The sequence below is a fragment of the Ciconia boyciana genome, chromosome 11 (assembly GCF_034638445.1).
Source record: "Ciconia boyciana chromosome 11, ASM3463844v1, whole genome shotgun sequence".
Lineage (NCBI taxonomy): Eukaryota > Metazoa > Chordata > Aves > Ciconiiformes > Ciconiidae > Ciconia > Ciconia boyciana.
Genome location: NC_132944.1, coordinates 4,590,461 through 4,616,555, shown reverse-complemented (window position 1 = coordinate 4,616,555; position 26,095 = coordinate 4,590,461). Strand labels below are relative to the sequence as shown.

Below are 26,095 nucleotides of genomic sequence, written 5' to 3'. Positions count from 1 at the left end.
GGGCTGTTTTTAAATTAATCTGTTAAGTCTATTTATTGAGAGCAGCCTATGCTCTTTATAGCATTATAGCTATGAATTGTATCACTGCTCTACACGGTAGTCGCTTTGCACCCAGAGAAACCCCACGGCCTCGTGTATTTCTCTGCTTTGGGCAGGAAAGTTTTGAGCTTCCCCGCTGCCTCCCAGGCGCTGTTTTAGTTCTGCAGAAGACAGTAAGCGAGCAGGACCGGAGGCTGCTGTTACTCTGGACGTCTGTCCTTCGGCTGGCGGCAGGGTGCGGGAGCAGCAGCAGAAAAAGGCAAAGCAAGCCATTAGGCTTTCCTTGACCGAGAGGGCTCATGTGGACGTCCCGCATTACGGAGCAGGAGGGGACCTGGGGCTGCACTTAGAGCACGTCAGCATGCAAAGCTCAAGAGGTTGAAACCTGGGGTGAGCTCTTTGCGATCCTCCCTGACCAGGCCCAGGGGACAGCATCCTCTGAGCACGTACAGACGTCCAAACCTTTCATGCGCTCCTGCGGACAGGGAACAAAGGCTGTCTAAACAGGAGCTAGTGAGGCAGCAAATTGCAAAAGAAACCTTCCCTAATGAACTGGAAGGACTTGTCCCTTCGCCTCGGGCGGTGGCACTGCTGGCGTGCTTAGCTAGGCAGCGCCTTGCTTTGGGGTGGGGGACCCGCGCTCTGGGGGAAGCAGAGGAGCAGCGCCGGGTCTGGCGCTGGAAAGGTTTCCTCCTGCCCATCCGTTTCTCTCCGCCAGCAAGGGCGAGTGGTGAAGAAGGGGATGCTTGCCCTTCCCGAGGAGCCAGCAGCTCGACCGGCGCCTTAGCCGTGGGGGATGCTACTGGGGGAGAGCCATCCTGCGTGTGATGGCAGATCAAGGTCAGTTGCAAAGCTCTGCAGCATGCAATTATTTTCTTTGAATGTTTGCTTCATCTCTGTGTTGGTGGCTGCGTGGCGTGGGTAAAGATTGTCCGAACGGCGAGGTGCAGGAGCTGGAGATTGCCTCAAACCCAGAGGACCTGCAGAGCCTCACGTGTGTTAGTGCCTTCTGACGCCCTTTGGGGAGAGAAGACTTGCTCTACCAGCCGTTGGTTAGTTGCAGGAGTGCTAACTAGAGAAAAGGAGACTGGTTAAGAAGTGACTAATAGGATAAAATGGCACTGTCTTATTCCACAGCTCGATTCTCTGAACAAATGTGGTTTCCCATCTGTTGTTTGCAGTGAAGGATGAGGTTGGGGGTTGGTTCCTCTTGCTCACCAGCAAGCGAGCAAGTTGATTATTTTCTGGCAGGCGTTAGCAGGATGATTACTGATGGCTTTGGTGGCGTCCCCTTCTGGGCAGGAGTGCGAAGGACTAGATTTTATTTGTATTGAGATCTTTGAAGATAAAGATGAGCATAAGGTGGCCTTTTTCAGAAGTGTCTCGGTGACCAATTCCCTTGTCAATTAAGTGCTGAAACACTCCTAATTGCACAGTCCCTCTGGAGCCCGGGGTTCTCCTCGATCTGTGCTTCAGATTTGGACCAGGAAGCTTCAGCCCACGCCGCTTGCATGTTTGTATCCGCCTCCTCCCCACCTGGATGCACTTGTGAATTTTGATGATGTCTTGACATGCAGCATGGCCACGGACGTGCGACAGCTCCTGCACCCTGGGCTGCTCCCGGTCCTCCAGAGGTAGCCTGGGAGACTTCATCTCCTGAGGTTATCTGTGCCCCCCAGAGCAGACCCTGGCTGGTACACCACATTGCAGCCTCCCACGGGAGGCTTTGCAGGCTTCTCATTTCACTTGCGCGCAGGCTGTGCGCTGATCCAAACAACAAGGGCTGCTTTTCCTACCCTCGCTGCGTGAGCTTTGTGGCAAGCTGTCCCCGCGTTGCTGTAGGAGAAATCAGCAATAGTCCTGCTTTAAAAAACAAACCCCAAACTTCAGAATAAGGCATATATTTGTATTTGTCATAAGCTCCACCGGCCAGTCTGAGATAGTGTGGGAAGCCTTCTCCATGCAGTACCTTTAGCTTTTTTTCCATGCATCAGCAGCTCTTCCAGGATTTGCTGAGCTTTCCCTGCTCTCCTACAGCCGTTCCCACCTCCTGCCTTCCCAGCAGTGTCCCAGCTCCCTGCCACAGTTTGCTGTTCCCTCTATTCTCTAGCCAAGGGCTGCCTTCTAGCACTGCCTCTTCTCTTGGATCAGGATGTTGCTTTAATTGCAGGGTACGTGGCTTTGGCAGATTTCAGCGTGACAATGTAAAACGCAAGACGTGCCCCCTGGAGAGCTCCTCTAGAGCGGATCTGGGAGGCATGGAGGGGAAGGGATGTTTCGCTGACTGGCTGATTTCGTGAGACGACGGTTCTTCATCCGCAGGCAGAGCTGCGGAGTTGGAGGCACCTAAGGACACTCTCAGGCAGGTCACTGGCAGCTCTTGCAGCTCTAGGGAGAGGCCAGGCTGTTGCCGCGTTCCTCCAGGATAAGCCAGTAGCACCCATTAATGAAGCCCTTCTTCATCCAGTCAGTGATCCTTGGCGTTGAGCCTCCCTATTAGCCTGATTAACACAGTACCTTCGTTACCCAGTTCCAGCTGTGGTTATTTTTATACTCATCTAGTTCTGGCTGTACTGGTGCCTGCGAAAGGCAGAGGAGGGAGCTGTGGCCGTGGCCTTGGGGTGCACTTGCTGGGGTTGGCTTCGTGAGAGGGGGCTCTGGGGCAGGTGCCTGCTTGGGGCTCTTGGAGTCGAAGAGCTCCTGCTGAAGGCTTGCTGTCTTGCTCTTCCCAAATATGTAGGGGTTTGTTGTTTTTTTTTCAGGGTTTCCAGTTTTGGAGAATATTAAATACACATGTTTTGGGCAATTCGGAGAAAACCCACGCTCCTTTTCTCCTGTGATTTCCCATGAACTTGGCTGCTTGTTTTTCAGCTAGTTGTGCATCCTGTTGTCTCGTGCCAGAGAAGGAGGATGGGTTGCATCTTCTGCTGGACAAAGCTCCTTTGCTCCATCCTGTTCAAAGTGGTCAACCTTGGGTGGGGTTGACCACGCTTGACTCGAGATGACTTGGGAGCTGTTCTTCCCAGCCTAAAATAATCATTTAAAACAAGTCAGATGGACTGTGCTCCTGAAGTATCAGAGGAGGCCATCGGGCACAGGGTCGTATAGGTAGCAAGGTCAGATGGCTTTGGCTGCAGTGAGGTGGTGTAAATGGGTAGAGCTGGTGAGGAACCATTCAGTCTCAAGTCTCCAAAGTCTTAAATATGGTCATCTAATGCTCTCCTAGTCTTTTTGGTTTTATTATTTTTATGTAGTAGGACAGCATCCTGGGTGACCTCCAAATGGTCCCAAATAACCAACCCTCAGCAGAGACAGAATTATTCTTCATTATAATCCTCAATTTGGGCTTGAAGAGATCTCGGATGTTCAATTAAGAAGTCTTTCTGCTTACAGCTCATTTTAAAGCTTCTCCTGTCTACTGCAAAGGCTGAACTCTATACTTAGGATACTTTTAGAGCTGTATTGTCTTACCTGAGGAGAACAAAACAACCTGCACATCACCAGTCCTCCCTTGCATCTCCTGGTAACAAATCCAGGGGACGGGCTGTTTCCACATAGTTTCCTAAAATAGGTGGTGGTGGAATAACTTTAGAAGCCTTATAAACTCAAGCTGTCTCTATTGCTTCACATAATTTTTAGCTGGGTGCTTTTCTAGGTGTTTTTCTAGAGGGATCGGTAAGCCGCAGCGCACAGGGATGCTTTTTGGTCGCCTGCGCGTACCTGTGCAAAACACTGCTCTCCTGTAGTGCAGCCCTCTGCAGAGGGTCGGGATCTGGCCCACCATGCATGTGCCCATCTGTAATTCGTATCGGTGTTTAAACCTGCCCTGAGCACAGCCAGCATGTGCTGTGTATATTCCTGCCTACATTTTTTTTTAAGGAGATGCTGATTTGACAGTTTTCATCCCTAATGGGATTTGGAAGTGGTCAGCGCTGGCAGCTGCAGGGCGGCACTGAGAGGGGGAGGCACGTCTGGCAGCCGTGACCCCACGAATGCTGCAGGTTGCAGACCCGCCTGCGCGTTGGGGAATAGCAGGATTTGGGAGGGGGGTTAGAGGAATACTCTGGGACCTTGCAGGGGTCTGCGGTGGGAAGGGTAAGGCTGGTGGGCATGGGCGTGTTGGGTGCTGCATGCAGGGCTGGGGCAGGTCAGGTGTTGGATGCAGACATACCAAATGTCAGTAAAGGCGGGATGGCTCAAACTTTCAAAGCTTTTGAGATCAGTACAGGTATAAAATACCCTATAGATGAAAGGCCTGCAAGCTTTCCCTCCCCGAGTCTTCTGCTGAGCCCAACAGCATGTGTATAATTTGCTTTAATGGTTAGAAACATCTGCTGTTAAAAGTGATGCTTAATATATTTGGCTTCCATTTCCAGTCATTAGTTCTTTTTATGCTTTTTTCTGCCTAATTAAGAACCTTTTAGTACCTGATATTGTTTCCCCTGAATGTGCTGCTATACCGTAATCAAGTCACTTCTTAATCTTCTCTTTGATAAACGAAAAAGATCAGCCTCTTTACTTCTCTCATTTCAGACATTTTCTGCATCCCTAGAATCACTTACAGATCCGGTCTGTATCTCCTGCAGTGTTTTACTAATCTCCTTAAAATGTCGGTGTGGAACCGTTGAGGGCTGTGGAAGGAGTCCCTCAGTGCTGGAAGAGGAGACTGAGCCACCTCCTCACTCCTACCTCCAGCTCTGGGCTTCCCGCACAGAGTGAGCGCAGGTTTGCCAGGCAGCAGAGACTCGTCTTCGTCGATATTTATCTTTTTACCAAAATCTACCACGTGTGAGTAGTGTTAGCCATGGTGAGATACTCAAGTAGTGGTGAATCCTTGTTGTCTCCCAGATCAGCCAGGTAACTAGTCTGAAATCCATTTAGCATGTTCACTATTCAGATTTTATAGTGCTTTTTTTTGTCAGCATGTCATGCGTTTCTAGGTCAAAACACCTTTTGGACATCAAGGATATGGCTTCTGTGCATTACTAGTATCAAATGTGTAGAGAATAAAATCAAGTTTGCTTGCCGTGACCTATTTTTCCCTAAAACCACATTGACTGGCGTATATGCGTGCCCTTCAGTTCTCTGCTGTGTGAATCCAGCGCTGGCTTTGTCTTGGACAGATGTCTGGCTAGCTGTCACCTTCAGGCCGTACCTCTGCCTTCTTGGATATTCAAGCAGAAGACTTTTCCAGTCTTCTAAAATTTCCTCTTAAAAATGAACATCAGCACGCAGCAGTTTTCTTAGCTCTCTTAGATCTCTTGGATGCAAAATTATTCAGATCTGCCAAATTTAAATATCTTCTGGTGCTGGTAGATGTTGTTGAATGTTCTTCTCGATTGCTAATAAGTTGGAAATGCTTCATCCTCGTAATGAGTGTTATCCTGCTTCTTCCCAAATGTTCGATGACAGTAATTACATCACTTCTGCCATATCAGTCTCATTAACAGCTTTACCATCTCTACCCAGTGATGGACCTCTGTCCTTTCTAGGATGGCCTTTGTCCCTAATGCCCTCAATCAATCCTTCCTACTGCTCCCCGAGAGACTTCTTCCTGAAGCGCCTTTGTTTTCATATGGTTTAAGTACTTCACAGCTTCTCGGTTGATGTTGGTGTGCTGAGCTCCGATATTTGCTGATTTTATATTTCTAATGGTGCCCTTTGTTTTGCGCAGCAGCCACCTTCACTTTTAGCTGGCCTCGTTCGCTCTTCATCGAGGGAGGCATCAGTTTGGTTTGAGAGCTACTGTCTACATCCCCATTTTCTTTGTATTTTTCAGTATTTCCCCCAGTCAGATTTCCTGGGGTGAAGGAGATTAGCATGCTCTGAGCAGTCGGTCTCAGGCTATTCCAGAGAGCGCAGCTTTACCTCCCCTTATTTTAGGGTATAACGGTGACTTCAGCACTCAGAAGGTGAGCTGGAACTAGAGTTTTCAATAATTTTGGGTTTTTCTCTTCTCACCGATTGACATTTCATTTTGCTAGTTACCCAGACTGTTAGCAGTGATGAAGCAGCAACAGGATAAATTATTCTTTTCCTATTCTTGCCCCTATTTCTTTACTGTTTTCTCAGCATCTTCTCCCTGCATGACGAATCTGCAGGCAAGACGAGGAGCGTCTGGAGGATGGTGATGCAAGCCAACCGAATAGTCCACCTTTTCATCTATTTCTGTGTCTTATTTGCCCAGTTCTCCACCAAATTAAAACTTTCAGGGGTTGGATTAGTAAAGATTTACACCCAGGCTTTTCCGTCCTTCTTTCTCTTTCTTGGGGGAAGGATCTTTGGCAAGATGACTTGGCCCTTCCTCTTTACTATCTTCCCTCCAGGATCCTTTAAGTCATCTTTGATCTGTGTAATCCACACGTTGTGTCATCAGTTGCATCAGTAGAGGCCGGTCAGGCAATTTGTGATAATCCCAACTAAATTTACATTTCAAATGCTTGCTCTGGGAGCATGCTGCCGTATTTCCTGCAGCTTTCTCACGCTCCTCAGGACAGGCGTTCCTCAGCAGTTGCTCACCAAGTCACCGAGAGCAATTTGGTGGCTTCTATCCCATCTGAAAGCCCCCTGGCTTTTTTCTGTCTCGGTTGCATAAGCCAGGTTTATTGTGGAAAGTGAGAAAGCTTCAATGATCATGTTGTTCCCCAGCCCCTGAGTTCAGGAAGATCCTGGTGAGCTTGTCCATGAGCCACATGCAGCTTGCATGGCCGTGGGACCTGAGGCCGGTGCCTCCCGCTGCCCGGGGAGCAGTTCTCCTGCACCAGCCTTGGCCGGGGCAAAGGAAGCACCGTGCGTGGCGCGGGGAGGGGGTGAACCAGCAAAGCTGGAGCTCTGAGCCATTCGGTATTCACCAGCAGCACTTGCTTCTCATTAAAGCTGGCAGACAGTCGAGGGCAATCAGTTGGATTCCCTCTATTTTGTTTGATTGTTTGGAAGTTTATGCAGGAGAGTGGGAAAGTATTTTTCCTATTCCAGAAAATAAGCTAAATCTTGTGCCAGGCTACAATAAATACAGACTATACAAAAGAGGGAGTGTGGAGCGTGTCCTTTGCTACGTACCTTGTGGTCGTGGTCCTTTAAAATCTAGGTGCAAACAGCCCCAACGTGGGTCTGGGAATATCTCCTCTTCCCCCTCACCGAAGGGTCTTAAAGTGCGGGTAAGGAGATTATGTAGAGAGGGAAGATTTGCATTTCTCAGATACCGGGAACTTTGCAGGGAGAGAGAACCTGAATAGAAAGGATTGGTTCTCCTTTAATCGGAGCTGATGGGGATGGTGGGCAAAGCTGACAGGATTTTGGGAGACGCTCTCCTGAAATAGAATAGTGGGAAGAAATTCCAGGGGATGTGAAAGTAAAAATAACGCGGGTAATTCTGTATGTCAGAAGAGAGACAGCAAGACCATAAGAAATTATAAAAATTATATTTAGTTCCTGAAAATATTGCTTTAATGTGGCTTGTTTGGAACGGCTTGGAGAAACAACCATGTAACGCAAAATTGCTGGGGAAAAATTGCAGCTGCTTTTCACTCGGCTCTGAGTGAAATACTTGAGCAGAGGCTGGTGGGGATGGTGACGTGGGAGCTCAGCAAGCATAGTGAAGGCTGAGAAGAGCACAGAGCTGACGTGCAACCAGGCTTGTAAGGTGGTGGGAAGAGCTTTGCTGGAGACTAAGAGGCAATGCAGAGCTCTCTGCAGCCCCATGAGCCAGCCAGGTGCTGGGCAGAGAGTGGAAGGGGCATAGTGGGCAGGCGGAGGTTTGTTCATGCACCCCCTCTTTAATTTTAATCCATCTTTCCTAGTTGATCTGAATTTCCTCTGTTTTAAAAAGTTCAATATTTGAAGGCTGGGCTTTATGAAAGTCCTCCTGGGGAGGGGACCTGTAAGGAGGGGTTCAGGGCACATCTGCCTCTGCACGTTTCTGCAGGCAGCTCTTGTGAGTAGAAGGAGGATAAAATGTGCCTGTCCTTGGAGTGTAGGGGCAAAAACCTTGTGGGCAGGTTATGAATCAATTGTGCAGCGCCCACGCCTTCAGCTGCAGGACCAAAAGGCCACGCAGCCCTGGAGGCATGGGGCTTGGCGAGGCGATGGGGTGGTTAATGTCTCTGCAGCGGGGATTAAGCCGAGCCTTAGAGGTGATCCATAACACTGGGATGAGGAGGCTGCTCCTGAAACGAAAGGCAGGAAAATCCGCGTCTCGTGCAGCGTGTGCTGGCCCGTGGGACACGCAGCCCCAGGAGCGCGCAGGGGCTGGGAGCTGTCGGTGCTGTGCATGCAGCAGCCCCTGCCAGGCACTGGGTCCGCTTGTCCTGGATACTGCTCTGGTTTTGGGGAATGCTCTGGTCCTTTTTGCCACCTTAGCTGCTTGTCTTGGAGAAATCTTTTGCAGGCAGACCCGGTTGTCCTGCTGACTGTGCTATATATTAATATTTGCACAGCCACTGAGCATCCTGGGGATTCCTCGTATGGGAAGGCTCACAGCTTTCATACAGCCTCTTTAATTAACTTAATTCTGACATTAGCGTGTCACACGGAAGGTCTCTCGAGAGGGAAGTCTTTCATTTATCACCACTTAGCCAGGGAGCATCGTATTTTTCATTTACATCCAAAAGTTCATCTGGCAAGAGTGAAAATTAACTGTTTACTCCCCAGTCGGCGCTTTGCCCGCCCAGCAGCACAGATGCATCGCACAAGGAGAACCCACTCCCTGCTGTCCCTTACGGGCTGCAGCGCCCAATTTTTGGGTGGGATATCACAACTACCGCACCAGTTCCAGAGAAGCCATCTCTGCTGGCCCTGGGGAAGCATCGGGCATGTCACGGCAGCTTTTCCCCCGGGAGGTACCCGGCAGCAGTGGGCAGTGTGCTGGCACTGGGGAGCGTTGCAATTGTACATGTGCATTATAGTGGCATCCCTCTGTAGAGCTGTCCTGGACCTCCTGCCAGCCCTCTGCTCCTGGCTGAGGGGCCCTGGCTGTTTTCTGGCCTGGTGATGGGGCCGGGAGCCCTTGGAAAGGCTCCTCTCCCCCAGGAGAGGCACGAAATGCGCTGCCTGCAGGCAGAGCCTCGTGGCTAGCAGGAGCTTTACAGCAGAAGCCTTGGAAGCAAACCAACGCTAATTAAAGCTTGCTTTCACACCGGCATGTTGTGCCGTGGGTACCTGTGACAGATGGGGTCTGTTCGCTGTGACTGCAAGACACTTTTGCGAAGAACGTGGTACCAAAACGTTTTGGGGGTTGATGCCTTGTTCCTATAGCTACATAGGGTTTGTTTAGGGGAACCTGAGGGTGCGCTGGGGCTGCCTGTGGGCTGCCTGCCACTCACTGCCCATGTCGTCTCCTTGTCTTGCAGGTGAAGGAATGGTTGTGCTTGAACTGCCAGATGCAGCGGGCGCTGGGGATGGACATGACCACTGCTCCTCGCTCCAAAAGCCAGCAGCAGCTGCACTCTCCTTCGCCATCCCCCTCCCACTCCCCGGCCAAGCACCCGCCACCCCCGGGTGTGGATAAGTCCCCACCGGCTTCCCGCGCCCTGCCGTCCGAGCCACCCAAACCTCACCCTGCGATGCCACAGAGGGAACCGCATGGCCAAGGCCAGCCAAAACCTCAGGAGGCGGCCAGGTCCTCCCCGCAGCATCAGCAAGCCAAGCCTTCCTCCTCTGAGCAGAGAAAGACGGGAGACGTGGGGGCAAAGCCTGCTGCCCCGGCCCCCGGGGCTGGAGCACAAGAGCAGCCCCAGGAGGGGCTTACAGGGAAGCTCTTTGGCTTTGGGGCGTCCCTGCTGACCCAGGCGAGCACACTCATGTCTGTCCAGCCAGAGGCCCCCCCTCCGAGCCAGCCGTCTCCTGGCAAAGTGCCTCCAAAAATCATCTTCAGCGATGTCAGCAAAGAAGCTGGTCCCAAAGCCCCAGGGGCGCAGGGCCGGGCTGGTGCTGCACCGGCCGCAAAGCCAGGCAAGCCGGAGCAGGGCGTCAAGCCAAAGGAAGTGCCGAAAGCAAGGGTCTCGTGCCCCCTCTGCAAGGCGGAGATTAACGTGGGCTCCGGCGAGCCCCCCAACTACAACACCTGCACGACCTGCCGGCAGCAGGTCTGCAATATGTGTGGCTTCAACCCCACACCTCACCTGGTGGAGGTAAGGGGGCTGGCGGGGGCGGGCGCCTTCTGAGCTGAGGGTCAGTGCTCTCTCCTCACTTAAAATAGAGGAAAAGATGGTGTGTTTTCCTTCAAAGGTTTAAAAAAGCCTTTAAGAAGCTGCTGAAGGCAGGTCCCCCCCGGGGGAAGCCCCAGGGTTGGAGGCCATGGTCCTCTACCTCTTGACAAAGACATGGATTTCATATGTGTACACTGATTTCATGCTGGTTTCACACGAGGAGTGGAGCAAGGGGTGGCCGTTGTTCGGGGCACCCCCAGCAGTGCCCACTGCTCCCCAAAGGTGTTCAAGGAGTCAGTGGACAGGGTGAGGAAATAGAAACAGGTCATGCAGGTGCCAGAGTCACCAACAAGCATCCTCCTCACGGTGCTGTGGATGGACACCTTAGCCAGGCTTGGGAGGAGGCTGGTGAAGGATGTCCTACAGCTCCTGCATCCTCAGATGGTGAGGGTGCAAGGAAAATGGTAGAGGGCGGGAAGGTGGCAGGACCTCAGCAAGAGGATTTCAAATCAGCTGAGGGCACACAATGTCCCGCTGGAGTTTGCTGCCCTCTCCAGATGGCAAGGACCCTGCATTGTCGTGCCTGGGGCCAGGGCAGGGGAGGGGGCTGAGCAGAGGATGGGTGTGGAGACGTCCGTGGTGCCGTCTGGATATGAATTGGCTGGGGATCATGCAGCCTGCTGAGATGGAGTGCAAGGAGAGGAGAAGGAGGTGCAGGTGGTCCGAGGTCCACCCAGTCTCACCAACTATAGTCTAGGAGGTCTCTGAATTGTTGTGATGCCCACCCAGGTCATCTTCCCAAGCACCAAAAAGCCAACTCTAGCCACCAATGCCTGGAGGGGAGTTGGTGGAGCTCAGATGGAGCATCCTCCTACTCTCTCCTCCCCCCTTGCTAGCCAGGGAGGGAGATCTTCCAGACCCTTGGGGAAGACCTCAGTTAAAGTCTAGACCCTCAATCCCTCCTCTACAGGCGTTTTGAGACCATTATGAGAGGACGCCCAGGGCTTGCTTCTGGAAGTGCTGCATCTCGCAGCCAGTAAGACACAAAACCGATATAATCAGCACATGGAAAAGTTAATGGGAACTCTAAATGACCAGAAGTAGGATTGCTAATCTTGGCTGCGTTCCATGGCGGATAATTACATTTTATGTCCCTAGCCCCTCCCTGCAGTTTCAATTACACCCAGTAATTTTCTCCTCTTCCTGAAGCTGCTGCTGTTCATGGTCACGTTCGCGGCAGCGGAGAGCCGCTCTCCCAGCACGGCGCGCAGTGTGGGTGTGGAGGTGTAAACCTGTGAGATGGCCACCTCCTTGTACCTAATGCTGTTTTTGACTGAAACGCTCTGCTTGTTGCTCCTACTACTGCTTCCTTCCTACCCTGAGGGCTTGGGTGAGAAGAGAAGGTGTCCAAGCGTTGTGTAGTCCCTTGGGTAGGACTGAAGCCCTGGGTTGGCGTGCCCTTGGGCAATGATGTGTTTTGTCAGAAAGCTCACGGGTTGATTAAATGGCTTTAATGTGCTCCCCTTGGCACCCGCCTGTTAACTAATTAATTAGAGAATTAATTTGGGGTTGGGTTGTACCTGATAACATGGTGCTCTCTGCAGGTACCACAGAAAGGTGACCTCTCCCCAGCACTTGTCTCCAGGGTCACTAGCTGACAACTGGGATTAAATTTCAGATTTTGAAGGCTGCACTCTGTCTTGGCTTCCTCAGCTCTTGAGTAAACGCCTTCAGACACCCTTGGCAAACTCACCCTTGCGCGTATGGCCGTCTTAGAGTTTCTTGCTACTGCTCATCACTGCAATATCCACGTGCCTTCACATAGAGTGAAGACCCACAGTGAAGTCCCACCTGGGCTTTGTGGTGTCTTGGGTTTTGTTTCCCTTTACACAGAACCATTATCCAGCTCAGAATAGATGGGTTGGTTTATGGGATTTATTTTTTTAAGAGTTGAGGAATAAATGCAACACTTGAGCTGTGAATGTTCTTAACAAATGCTTTCTGTGAAAAGGACAACACTGCAAGATCTGTTAATGCAGTCGGGCTTCAGGTTTGCTTGATCTTCTGAGGAAATTGCTTTGTGGTCTGATCCTCTTTTTGCCCGCAGCTTACACAAGCTTGTCCCAAGCCCCAAGATTCACACAAATACCAGAACTTGCTCTTTGAAGTAGCGAGGCTTGATCCATTAATTGCTTTATGAATTAGGACCTTTACTGTAAACTGCCCTTGGAAGCTGCATGCAAACTAATGAGGAGATTTGAGCCGAGGTCGGGTATGTGCAGAGGAGCGCGAGCTGCGGGTGAGACTGGCAGCATCCTCTGTATGTACCACTGGAACCCGGGCAAAGTCTTCACCCCCGGCTTCAAACAATGTGAGTCACAGGGAGGAAGAGGGCATGGGCCATGGTGGCCTGGTTTTTGGAGGAAGGATGGAGTTCTGCAGCAAAACGGTGCTAAAAGAATCCATTTTCTGCAAACAAAGTTGTATCGTCACTGGAAGCAATTGAGGCTTTGTCACAGTGTTGGAGGTGGGCTGTGTGCGATTATAGTTTCATAGCAAAACTGTATAACCATCTTGGGAGGGGAAAAAAACCCTAAATAATGTTTGCATACTCACACAGGACAAGTATTTTCGCTAACTAGGTCACCTCTGCTGCCACAGAGGCACTAATGAACTTGCGCTGAGGGAGACTGCTCTTCGTCTATCGGTGCGGGCTGTCGCAGCTCAGTGGGAAACGCCACCAGAACTGAGACTGGTACTTGTTGGGGGCCTAGATGACCCCAGTAGTAGGATGGGAGCCAGAGGGCACGCTGGCAGCACCGCTTCCCTGGGGGGACCCCAGCTCCGTGGTGGCATCACGCATAATGCTGAGGGTGAAGGGCATCCTAACACACGCTAACCCTAGTGCTTCAGCGTGCGCTCGCCTCCAAATTCATCGTGGCTGTTGAGGACTAGTCCCTGCAAGTAGCTGAGGTGGATCTTGGGGGGAGCACGTGGCCAGAGCAGGTCTTCGGGAAGGGGAGCTGCGTGCTTAGAGAGACCTCATGAGATGCACCAGCCTGCCGATGGAGGTGAGACCGTGTTAGGCTGTTGCGTGCTGCTGGAAGCAGACCTCCTGCTGCGTGTCTGTGTCTGTTTCTGCTGTGTGGATGGGTGACCAGTGGGACATGACAGGTCCCAACTACTTGGACACACGGTCAACGTCAGGAGGGGCAACTGGTCAAACGTCTGGACCGCTCTCAGCAGTGGGGAGATGCGGGAGGTGTCGCTGTCTGATGATCGCTGTTATGAAATGGGGAGAAGAAAACAGAGTGAAATGCAGAAAGCAGGGAAGGCTTTTGCCCCTATCTGCAGCCCCCTAAAACTTCTGATTTCCCTGGAAAGATGTGCTGTTATTTACCCATGGTATTTTCATCCCCATCCCACTCCTGATCTAAAGATGGAGTTGGAGGCTCCAGGTCCCTGTCGTCCCCTCCCACCCTCTGCAGCCGCCTGGGGAGGTATCCAAGGAGCTGCCTCCTCCCCAGCGCTTCATTCAGCCGAGCGCACTCAAACCTAGCAAAAGAGAAGAAAATACTAAAATTGCTTCTTTTCTGCGGACTCACCAGCTGAGTTGCGTAGGTACCGAGCCACCAAAAGAAAAGGGTGACTTGCACTTCTGTCATTGTCTTTGCACTGCCGGGGGCTGAGTGCTCGCGCAGGCTGGTCCAGCTGAAGGTTGCTCCAAGAGCATCCTGCCTGTGAGCAGCTGGGTAGTGCCTCCAAGCCCAGAGCTCCCACGAGATCCACCAGCAGGGCTGGCTTTCCTTTGGCCCTGGGTCTTGGAGAGTTTCTGGGCATGGTCAGAAGATGATGGTGAGGACTGGGAGCCTAGGACCCGTGAAGGGTTCAGGTACGAGCATGGCATTTTGGCAGCACATCCCAGGGGAAGCGTGTGGGCCGTGGTGGCCCATGGCTCTGGAGGCTGTGGATGACCAGCAGAGAGAGGAAGCCCAAAAGTGTGCCTGACCTCCACTTCTCTTCCTTGCTCACCATGATACACGTTACCCAGCTTTAAATAAGTTGTTTATGTGAATTACCAGACGTACAGGTGCCTGGAGCTTCCTCCCACCTCATCACACCTCCCCCAGGAGCCAGCTCCTGGGAACAGCACCATGAGCTGTTCCCACCAAGTCAGAGCTGTCGCTTTGGGGCTCTCCCAAATTCCCTACAGCCTCAGCCTGGTGACATGCAGGCAGAAAAGCGGTTTCTGTTGCAGGAAGACCAAATGCTGGGCCGTTTCACTGGGGATTTAAGAAATCGTGCCTGTTCACAGCAGAGTCTGAGGGAGCAAGTGATCTGGCGAGAGCTGGCTTGCAGTGTGATTGCCCTGTGCTGCACAATGCTTTCCTGGTAACCCTGACTGACCCCGATTGACTCCAAGGGTTTTGTATTAAGGAACAAATGAACTAGGCACGTTGTGTTGCTAAATAAGCATGGCAGGATGCCCCTTTGCCTAATTAACCAGCCTGAAACAGGAGCTGTGACAAGTTTCATTGAAGAACACTGCTGCTCCCTGGGTGCCAGGTGGTGACCCCCAAGGGGTGCCTTCCCCTCAGGAGGGTCCTCTTACTGATTTGTGGTACCTGCCACGCAGCATCTGCATCCTAAAATTGCATTTGTTTTCTTGCTTTCCCCATGTGTTACAAAAAGCATCCTTTTTCTAGCGCTTGTGTTGTCGGGGTGTGCTGCTGCATCTGTCTGGTCTCACCAGTGAATGCTGGTATGTTCATTATTATATGCATATAAAATAATGCATTATGTGCATTATACATACATTATCCTGAATGTGATATCACAAGTCAACAGGACGCAGGAACAGCCTTTGCTTGGGTCCTTTGTGGGACATGTTCCCCTTCTGCTTCTCCCCTTGTACCTGCAGCCAGGTACAAACAAGCCCGTTCAGATGGCTTTCTTGCAAAGAGCTTGTGAATCACGGTATCGAGCACTTTCCAGAAAGCCCTGGGCCTCGCTTTCCATCATGCTCCAAGACCTCCCGCTGGGCAAAACCGGGCCCCGAGCAGAACAGCTCCCCACAGTATGATGCTGTGCAGCTCGGGTTCGAGACGCTGACGCCGAGGATGGGGCTGAGCCTGCCCTACTTGCAGGAGCAACCGCGGCGGCTCCTGCGCTTGGCTGCAGGGAGGAACGCCTGCGAAAGAGGGAGTTCAATTAGATGGAAAAATCTCTGTGAGATCAGCCTTTGCGCAGAACAGGGTGTTGCTGCTGGCAGCTGGAGGATGGGTTAGAGAAGGGGGGCTGAGGAAAGGTTTTGTGCCAAAATTATTTCAGTGTTGGCACATAAATTTCATAGAAGGGGGGAAAAAACGAGTGGGGAGCAGTGCTGGGCTCCTGCCTTGCCTACCCTCGCTGCAGGTGGGAGCCGGCAGCCACGAGCCTGTGTTCAACCCCCGGTCTGCCGTGCCTCCCTGCCCCCTTCCCGAGGGTCCGTGCTCTCACTGGGCGTGTAATTAGCCGACAGCTCCTGGCCAAAGAGGATTAGCCGGGTTAAGAGAGTGCCTCCAGCTCAGCACTGTCCCGGCGCAGAAATCCCAGCCCCGGTCTGGCGTCTGGGGCCGTGCATGGCTCCCGGGCAGCCCCACTGCCTCCTTCCAGGGGGAAAAGCAGGATATAGGTGCCTTAAGAAAAACCTGCCTCCTGCCCTCCGGAGCGCACAGGCAGTGCCCGTGTTGGGGATCTGGGAGCTCGCCGCCCCGGAGAACCCCGTGTCCTTCTTCCGTGTGATGCTCTACGTATGAAACCCATCCAAAGAGCCGCCTGCCTGCGCGTGGTGACGGGGCAGATGAGTGACGAGCAGTTTGACGGGGCACGATGGGTGCCAAAAGTTTGCAGGCCTTGTTTTTCTATAGGAATCGGGGCTCTGTTATTCCTACCGGGCTCAGAGGGCCAAAGGGTACCGACGGACGCGCTCTGCGGCCCCTGATGTAGCAGGGAGCAGCTGTTGCCAGTCGCTCCTTTGAGGCTGTTTTCCCTGAAATCGTGTGTCCTGCGATGACAACTTGGCAGGGTCCCTGGGGCTTGGCTGGATGCTGAGGCGGCTGGGTCCCCTCTCCGGGGACAGGAGGAGGAGCGAGGTGCCATGCTGAAGGGTGGGCAGGGGGTTAGACCCCGGAGTTTCCTGCGGGAGGAAGAGGTAGCCAGAGATGCAGGCCACAGAGTGCAGCAGTTGCTGGGTTTCTCCTGAATTTTTGTGTAGAAATCACAATTTTTAAAAAATACCCCAGCCCCAGGGGTATAAATATTCAGGTCAGTCACATAAACTTAAGTCAAACCGAGAGCGCTGCATATGACAGCGCGAGATGAAGTCGGCTTTGCCGGCGTGAGCCCTCGAATCCCTTTACAGATTGGTAATTAACAGCTCGCTGTGACTCAGGAGTTTTCTGTGCTGCTTAACCCGCTGTAATTAAGCCAGCTCCTGCTGCTGGGCTGGGCAATGCCAGGCTCCCCGCCGGCGGCTCCTGCAAGCGCAGGGGCTGAAGTGGGGCTGGGGGTCAGTGGTGATGCGTAACCCGGCAGACTAGTTTAAGTTAAGAGTGGAGTCCCATCAGATGGGTGATGCACAGCGTCCGTGGGTGTCCCACCCATGCAATCCGTGTTTCTGTGGCTGTCGCAGCCCCTCTGGACCCCACTGCTGTTTTTTCTGCAGAACCCCATTAGGTGTTGCTTCCACGTCCGCTGCAGGCTCTTGTCTTCTGCTCGTCGTGTCTTTAGAGGTTCTAGGACTACTCCAAATGCTGGCTTTGCCTTGCTGAGCTTGCTCTCAGCTTCTGGCCACTTAGAAAATTATCTGAAGAACTGCTGTTCCTTTCTTTAATCAGAAAAAAAAACCCTAGAGCTCCAGATTCCTTTCCTCCTTTAGATGCAATTATATTATTAACGGACAAACGTCAGCCGTATGTGAACCCTGCTGATTAATGCTTCGGAGGAAGCTGCTGCCTGCGCCTGCAGATTGTTTTCAATTGTTCATAAAACCAAACTATATATTCAGAGGGGTGACAGTGGCTGAGCAAGGTAAGGTATTTCTTTGCTTCTAAATGAAGATGTATTTGAAGTGAGTGATTCTTCCCTGATGCCAGGCTGTTTTTCCAGAGCATATTTGCTGTGCCCTAGGACTTGGAGCCGCTGCCTGTCGTATTGCTGTGCTCCTGGGCTAGCAAGCTGCCTGGGCCAGCAGTGCCAAGGTGTCCTCCTGAGCTGTCTTGCCGGGAAGGCCAGCGGGTATGTCAAGAGCAAAGCCCAAGTACTCACCATGGAGCAGGAAGTGCAAAGATTTGGGCTTAAAACAGGGAGCCCTTTGGCTTTTGGGGCGTTAGTATTGCTGCTGTGGGCCAGCCCACGGCGCTGGGCAGATGCGGATACCTGAGCCTCCATCGTAGATGGCCTTCTCAAACAGCCCGTAAGAGTGCAGGCAGCTGCCCTGCCAGCTCCTGGAGCCACCAGCTCGGCGCGGGGTGGGTGGCTGCCCACACCGCTGCCTCGGTCCCACAGCCCCCGTGTGCCAGCTGCTGCCCGGGCATGGCAGCCTGCTCCCGACAGCCAGCTGGGGTGAACAAGACCCACGGGCTGATATTCTCCAAGAGGGTGCTGCGGGCTAAACCCGTAAGGCCCGGTATCTTGCCGTGAATTGTAGCAGCATTGCTCGCTGCCATTAGCGGCAAACCAGCACCTGTTGCTCCTGCAGAAGGCAGCGATGTGTGTGGGTGGGCACAGGGCAGTGCCTGCAAGCCCTGGGGGAGCAGCGGGCTTCTCGGGCTCCGCTGAGCCGGGCCAGCAATGGGAGCCTACGGAAGGGAGGCTCTGCCGGTTCCTGCCACAGTTCAGGCTGGGAATGCGGAGGGCAACTGGTATTGTCCCGTTAGGCAGTAGCGTGCATTTAGTGCTGCTGTAATTGATGGTGAAACTTGATCTGAGTGGTATTGATCATGGTCTTTCCTAGAAAGCGCCCAGGAACGGTTTAGGGAAATGCTTTTTGCCCATATAACGTGGTTAGGTCTTCATGCCAGCTCCTGTCCCCTGCTAAGCTTTGCTTGCTTTTCCCAGCAGACACTTATTTTGGTAGCTGTTGCAAATCTGCTTCTAAGGGGTGATGGTATTCTGTCCCTGAAACTTTCCTGGAACAGCCTCGTTCTTCAGAAACCTGCCTGAGCCGTCCTTAAGGAGATGGAGGGGACTGCGACCTTGCAGCAGGGACGTGCAGACAGACATACGGGGCTATTGCTGCGAGAGGATTTGATATTCTCACAAGTCAAGTGCCATGAATATTAAAATTCACCAGCCTGGGAAGGGCCTGAGTAACTTTCCATCTCCCGACTGAGGTTTCACAGTTTGGAGCCGCTCTGGGAAAGACTGAGAAAAGATCAATAACTGCCCTAACGTGCCTTGTTAGGGACTTTCTTGACCTTGAGAAGCTTTGAAAAGAGTTACTGTTGTACACATGAAAGGTTGAAGGCAGCAAAAATAGGCAAGGTAAAAGCACAGAGAGGAAGCAGGACAAGCTAGAGCTGCCATAGTGCCTTATGGATATCAGAAAGGTTTTTATAAATAAGTGCTGGAGAGCAAAAAAATCCAGTTCATTCACAAAATTCAGGTGTGCCTCGTTCTAGCACAGGATTTTCTGCCTTTGCTCTTCAAGTCAGAACTGGCAGCTGTGCTGCTGGGGCAACCCTGGAGCCCCATGCCTCGAGGAGGCCCGTGCCTCTCCGCTAGCTTGGGCAGCGTCACTGAAGTCCACTGCGGAACCAGCCTGAGAGGTGTCCTCGTAACTCGTCAGATGAGCCCCGCTCACAGGGAGTTTATGCAGACCTCAGCGGACACCTTGCTTGGGCACCCAGTTGGCATGGGGGCAAAGCAAGAGGTTCCCGTGGCATCCTCCTAAAGGCGTGCCAGATGCAGCAAAGAGCCTGAGATGCTGGAGGAAAGCAGGGGAGGAGGAGGGTAACGTTACGGGGGAGGCGTGGAGGCTCTCAGCAGGAGGGGGAAGAGCCTGGACCCTCGTTCCTGCTCCTGCTGTATCTTGTATTGAATGATCAGCGGCTAAAGAAGCTCAGGAGCAGTCCCCAGGGCAGGGACTGGTACCCAACATCAGTAGGTTATCACCATCTCTGCCCTGGGATAGGCGGTGGTGGGATCAGAGGGGGCTGGGCTGGGGCTGCTTGGTGGCCTCCAAACATGCTACATAGGATTACAGACTACTTCTGCTTTAGGGGCAGTGTCACTTGGATCATGTCTGTGATGCTCAGCTTGGCGGGATGACTTGTTGGGGGCTGGCAGGACGTGGTAGCACTGACCCTTGAATCCAGGCCGCTCAGCGGAGAGCATGGGCTCCTGTGTCATGAGACCTTTCCCCTGCCCATAGCAGGGGCTGCTGGTGGAGGTGGAGAACATCTGCCTGTGGCGGACACTGCTCTTACGAAGGCAAGAAGTTGGGTTGGGTTGAGGGTCAGGTTGGAAGGGATCTTTGGAGCAGCGCGCTCTGAGCAGCGACATGGGGACTGATGGTAGAGGCGTGCAGTCCCCGGGCAGGTACCGGCAGCAGACGGTGAGGCTGGTGGGACCACGTAAATCAGAGTCTCGGTGTGAAGATGCAGTGGGCAGAGAGAGAAACAGCTCTTTTTGTTGGAGATGGCGAGGGGATTTGGCTGTTCAGCTCCTGTTTCCAACCCCTGCGAGCAGGCACAGATTGTCCTGATGTGCTCACAGGCCATTATACAACCTGGAGCTTTCTTCTTTCCTTTTCTTTTTTTAATAATATGCCATGGTAGTACTTTATTTGGGAACACGTTGGGACACTTAATCGAGCGTTTAATTGGCTTTGTAACACTGGATTTCTGAGTGGGTTGAGGGGGAGGCAGCTTTAGGGCCGGGCTGCAGTGGAGATGCTCGGTTTTCCAGCTGTGATGGGAGCATCTCAGACTGACTTTGTTGGTGTTGATCCACCTTCCAAAGCAGCGTCATTTCTCCTAGTGAACCCAGCAGCGTTTTGCAGTTGCATCCTACTGTCTTTAGCATCTGTAAAAGGTCCATGAAACAAAATTTGAGTGAGGAGAGGGGCTGCTGACAATGAAGCATGAGGGCATGCTGGGGAAGAAGCCACCGGTGATGCTGATGATGGGATTACCAGCTGGATGGGAATGTGTTGGGGATGGGCATCGCTAGCTCAGGCCAGGCTCTTGTGTTGACTCCCTCCTTCCCACATGGAAACCGTTGTTGGTAAAGCCCAAGGGCAGGGCAAGCCCACGTGGGCAGCACAGCCTCGTGGCACTGGAGGCACATTGATACCGTGCTGCTGAAGCAAGGCCAAGCCTTCATCAGCCATGTGCATGTTAGTGAAGGTTGCCTCCTTCTCCAAGGGCCAACAGGACCTGAAGGAGTTTTATGGCATCTACAATTCAACCACTGCAGGGTTTCCCCCTGGTTTAATAACGTTTCACATACCATGTAGTTCAGCATTCAGTCCTTGCTGTGTGCTGGGGTGCCCTATTTTTCCTGACGACGCGTGTGTTGGGGCGAGCCATGCGAGGTGAGGACTGTAAGGTCCCATCTCCCGAGAAGTACGTTGGGCCTTGGAGAAAATGCCGCTGGGCAAAGGAAGAAAATCTATGCAAAGAAACGGCGTTATCAGTGCGGTTACAAGTGAATGCTCGGGAGTCAGCCAGCTAGGTGTTCGTTTTCTTTCTCTGTTAAATGGCCGTGGGGCTTTGCTGAAGGGATGCAGCCTGATCCCCAGCAGAGTGGTGGTACTGCCAGGAGGTGCAGGATGAAGAGCTGAGCCCTCACCATCATCCTTCTTCTTGAGTCTCCCTGCAACACAGTGTAAACTCTGGTCTCCAGTGAAACAGGACCTTTCTCTCCCCTGTTGAAAGGGAAGCCTCGTATAATTAATATTGTTGGGGGAATTGGGGTTCTGCACTGTCCCGGTGCCCAGGACTCAGTAGAGCTCTGGTGCAATGTGCCCTGCACATGGGGATCCTCTCGCTGGGCAATACAGGTGGCTGCAAGGAGCAAACAGTGCGAGCCAGGGCACTTCAGACTTTTATTTAAAAAAATAAAACATCACAGCGTGTTAAAAGCCAAAAAGCTGAATGGAGCGGGGGCGTGCACCAAGTAGCCGGCTGCTTCCTCCTCCTCCTGGCCTGGTTGCTGGGCTGATGAGCTGGGGAAGGTGGATGGTACTGGCCTGCAGCAAAAATAAATGCAAAAGCAAAATAGAAAGTGAAAATAAGCTTTTTCTTTGAAGCACACCAAGGTTCTGAGTCGTGCAGGTCTCTGAATGGAGATTTTGAGCAACGTTTCATTCTTGTATTATCCAGGCTGATTTTCAGTCTCGGTGGTGGACCTATTAGCGTGGCCCATGGCCACCTCGCAGCCACCTTTTGAATGGTTTTTCAGACATAGGGGTCAGGAACTGACTGGAAACACGTGATTAAACGCCTTTTTGGTTGACATTTGCCCATTCACTTGGGAGGGAAATGTTTCACAGGGACAGTTTGATTTCTTAGAGGTGTGAGGTCCTCGCAGAAGCCTGGTGCCCATGTGGCACCGCAGGGCAGGGGCTGGCTGGCACAGCCCCAGACACTAGAAACCGTTTTGGTTTTATTATTTATTTATACTTATTTTCTGCTCTCCCAGTGGAAATTCTTGTGATGGCTTCTGGGGACCCGCATCCTAGCGTGTGGAGGAGTTGGGTGCCAAACCTTTACAGGCACTTTGACCCCCCCGGGGGTTCATCTGCCTCTTCGTCTGCTTAAAAGCCTTTGCATGCCTGCCGTCGTGGCATCCGGGCTCCTCAATCTTCTGGACCCTGGCTTCCTGCGCGTGTGTTTTATTCACAGAGCAGAAGAGGGGAAGATATGTCCCTGCATTTTCTACTCCCTGGTCGTTTCCCAGCTTTCAGTGAAGCTGTTGAGTACAGAACACCATCTCTGCCCCTGCTATTTAAACTGAGACAGCTTCATTTTCCTACATGTCTCTTTTTTTTTTTGCTATAAAATGTGCCTAGCAGCAGCTGCTCTGTTGGGCAGACTGAAAGCCGTGCTGCAGCTTCCTTGGTGCTGATACAGGATTTCTTATAAAGCCCGATGCTTCCGTAGTCTCATTTTTCATGTAAGGCTGTAAACCAGCTCCTTTCCAATAATCAGAAGTTTAGGAGGGATTAGCAAGGAGGTGCAGTTATTAACGTAAGTGATTGTAATTATAAGCTGAGGTATTAACGTAGATGCTCGTACTTGATCCTGCAACAATTGCACTCTTTTCAGTCTTTGATTTTTATCCCGTTTCTGCTCCGTGAGTGGGTGGAAAGGCTTGTCCAGCGCTTGGGCAGTTGAAGCGCTTGGCAACTTGCAAGCCAGCGCCCATGTTTGGGGCCGGGGGAGTCCCCATCTCTCCTCTTGCCTCTGCCTTAGCTACCCCTTATTTCTGGCACCGCGAGGTCTGACCCCCAAAACGTGGGTGACGACTCTACCGCAGTGTTCGGGCGAGGGGGTGTCACACGCGGCACGTCGGGTGCTCCCCGGCCCCACCGTCCGTCCTGCGAGCGCGAGGCCGTGCCTGAGCTCGGGGAGCCCTGCCGGGAGCTGGGCTGAGTGCGGAGCAGCGCTGCTGGTGCCTGCAACGGCCTCCTAGGCACGGCTGCTCCTGGGGCAGCGGGCACGTCCCGCCTCCCCCGGGGCCGAAACCTGGCTCTGCGGGGACAGGCGGCCGATTTTCCTGCCCGCGCCCTGCCCCTGCTCTGGCCTTAACCATAAATAAATGAGGTTAAGCCGGGGTGTGTTGGAGTAGGGTCTGATCGTGTAGGCAATATTTAGAAGCCCCGGGGGATAAAACGCTCCATCAAATGTGCGATCCTTCCCTGACAAAACGGGGAATTTTTAGGAAACGTCCCTTGAGAAGCTCACAAAGCAGAGGAGGGTGCCGGGGGCCGGGCTGGCGAGGGCTCCTGTGCCTCCGGAGGCTTGCCCGCTTTCTAAGGATATTGATTGCTCTAATACAAAATGTATTTCTCTCCAAAAAATTTTCCTGTTGTGCAAACGCCAGCACCAAAGAGCAGAAAAAACCCACCCTGGGGACAGCTTCTGCCGTCCTGTTTGGCTCCTCCAAAGACAGCATCTGAGGCTTCTGGCTACGTCACGTGCTAACATAAGTAACGCTGGGTAACGTCCTCCTTTGGTGTTTGGCGCATCGCGGACTGTTTGTTGGTGAAACAGCAGACTCAAGGTTTTGTCGCATCCAAATTATCTGTAGAGTTATTTGGTAATTTGCTAGAATAATTTTTCTGGAGTTCCTTGATTTTTACCCCATTATCCTTTTCTCCCTAATTCAGCTAGATCTGGCTGTAGCTGGGACACGTCTCCATCCCCCAGCGTGGGCGCGGAGGGAATGCCGGCACCTTTCCCTGTCCCGTGCCCACCCGTGCATCTGCTCGAGGCCGATCACCGCCAGCATCGGGGGCAACGATGGGGGATGCTGCCTGCAAGTGGCATTGGTGCGGGTGCTCTGCCACCCAATTAATTTTAATTTAAAATCCCCCAAATTTTAAAGGTGATTGTGGCCAGGCGTAAGAAACTGGATGAGAAATGGGACACAAAATGAAAGTTTAAAGAGGGAGCGTAGCCAAGGCTTTGCCATACCCTCAGGAGACTGCTTCGCTCCTGCGAGCGGGAGCTGATGTGCCTGCCCTCTTGGAAAAGGACATCCAAAATTATTTATTATTTTGTACTTTGCCAAGAGTTTCTAAATATGTTGCTCAAAATGGTACCTAGAGAAGTGAGATCTTCCAGAAAGCATGCAAAATGAGCAATTGTAAGTAAGGAACCCATTAAAGGGAATGCTATCACCTTCTCTCTGCAGCAAAAAGGCCTCCTTTCGGGTGTGTGAGAGGTTGCTTTATACCCCTGGTGTGATCGGAAGTCTCCTGCTCTTTCTGGTGCAGTCTCAGCCCTCTTCCCCCACGAGCTCCTGCCCGCAGCAGGGAGCTGGAATTCCCAGCGAGGGCGATTCTGGGGAGCCAAGAGCTGAGTGTCCCCCTGCCTGCACTTCAGGCGCCGAGGGCAATACCAGCTTGCAGAGCTCAGCCTGGGAAGGCTCCTGCACCGGCGGAAGGGAATACGAAACTGATTGTTAAAAATTGCCCAACTTCTTTGTGTGGCAGAAGGAAATGGGCTGGGGGAGGCAGAGGTGTAGCTGGGTGCTCGACTCGCCACCCAGAAGAAATGCTTTTCTCTTCTGAGGCTGTTCCTAGAGCTGATATTAAAAGCCGTTTAGGAGCTCCTGGAAACGATTCCCCAACAAAGCAAATTGTTTCAGCTAATTAAGAACCTGATGTGAAAGCCCCAGGTAATACTTTGCAACTTAAACAACTTTCCGGGGCATTTGGAAGAGAAACAATTTTAAAGGCACAGCTGCTGGAGTTGTATTTTCTGTGTTGGAGGGCAAGGTGGAGGCAGAGATCCGGGAGGATATGGCTGTGGTTGTTGCGGGCTCCCCTTCCCTGCCCTGTGGTGCTTTATCCTGCCGGTCATGGTGGACGTGGAACTGGGCGAAGGGGACAGCAGGGATGCTCGGGCTTCACGGCTGTCATCAGATGCCACGTGGATGGTGTCTGCCTTGCAAAGCCTTTGGCACTGTCTCCCTGAGCATCCCGGTAGCCGGGCTGGTGGGGTACGGTCTCTGGGGTGCAAGGAGGCTGTGCTGCTGCCAGCACTGGGCACAGGGCTGCACAGGGCAGGGGGATAAACCATCTTCTCAACGTGCCCTGGAGTCTGGGCTCAGGACTACCGCTGCTAGACTGGTCCCCGCGCGCTGCTGTTATGGTCCCCAGCTCTGCAGGGGCTCAGAGAGGAGGAAAAACCAGGGTGCTCTCCAGAGCATCCCCTGCATTTCAGGCGGGGAAGATCCTGAGGAGCCCTGAGAGATGTTCAGGCTCAGCCACGCAGAAACCCACGGCGGCATCGGGGAGGGGAACGGTCCCAGCCCCGCGGGCAGGAGGTGGTGGAGCCGAAGCACCTTCTTGCCAGGGCTGAAAGCCTCTGTGAGGGCTCTGCCTCCCTTTGCTGAGGATTATTTCAGTTCTGTTTGTGCCTCGCCGAGACCGTGCTGAGCCAAGGCCAGCTGTCCCTGCCAAGCGGTATTTGGGAACCAGGGAACCACGGGGAGAACGTCTCTGCTCTCTGTGGCTGTAGGTCCCCCACCAGTGAACCCCTGAGCTGCCTCAAAGCTCATCCTGGCTACGACCATCAAAATGCACCAAACCCCCTCAGCAGAGCACGGGGCTTTATTTCAAAAGCCTTCTCTTCAATTCTGCCTTGCCTTCTTATCTTCCCACTGCCATCTGCTCTGCCTGCTAAAATAAGGCAGCGTGCTGCGGACGAGGTGTGCTGTGCTTGGGGACCCCCGCGCCGCCCTGCCCAGGCTGCCCAGCGCCGGCTCGGCACGCGGGGACCCTCCGCTGGGCATCTTCTGCCATGGCCTAGGGGAAGCTGGACCTGTTGGAGTGGGTCCAGAGGAGGGCCACAAAAATGATCAAAAATTATCAGAGGGATGGGACACCTCTCCTACAAAGAAAGGCTGAGAGAGTTGGGGTTGTTCAGCCTGGAGAAGAGAAGGCTCCAGGGAGACCTTATTGCGGCCTTTCAGTACTTAAAGGGGGCTTATAAGAAAGACGGGGACAAACTTTTTAGCAGAGCCTGTTGCAATAGGACAAGGGGTAATGGTTTTTCAACTAAAAGAGGGTAGATTCAGACTAGATATAAGGAAGAAATTCTTCACGATGAGGGTGGTGAGGCACTGGCCCAGGTTGCCCAGAGAGGTGGTAGATGCCCCATCCCTGGAAACATTCCAGGTCAGGTTGGACGGGG

At 52.7% G+C, this 26,095-nt stretch overlaps 1 protein-coding gene across 1 annotated transcript in view; it reads left to right on the top strand.

Annotated features, from left to right (window-relative positions):
- BSN (bassoon presynaptic cytomatrix protein) overlaps window positions 1-26,095 on the top strand; it is a 96,615-nt gene that overhangs the window by 41,039 nt on the left and 29,481 nt on the right. Inside the window, exon 3 of the mRNA XM_072875699.1 lies at window positions 9,387-10,166. Within this exon, the coding sequence (XP_072731800.1) occupies window positions 9,387-10,166 (780 nt within the window). The remainder of the gene's footprint in view (window positions 1-9,386; window positions 10,167-26,095) is intronic.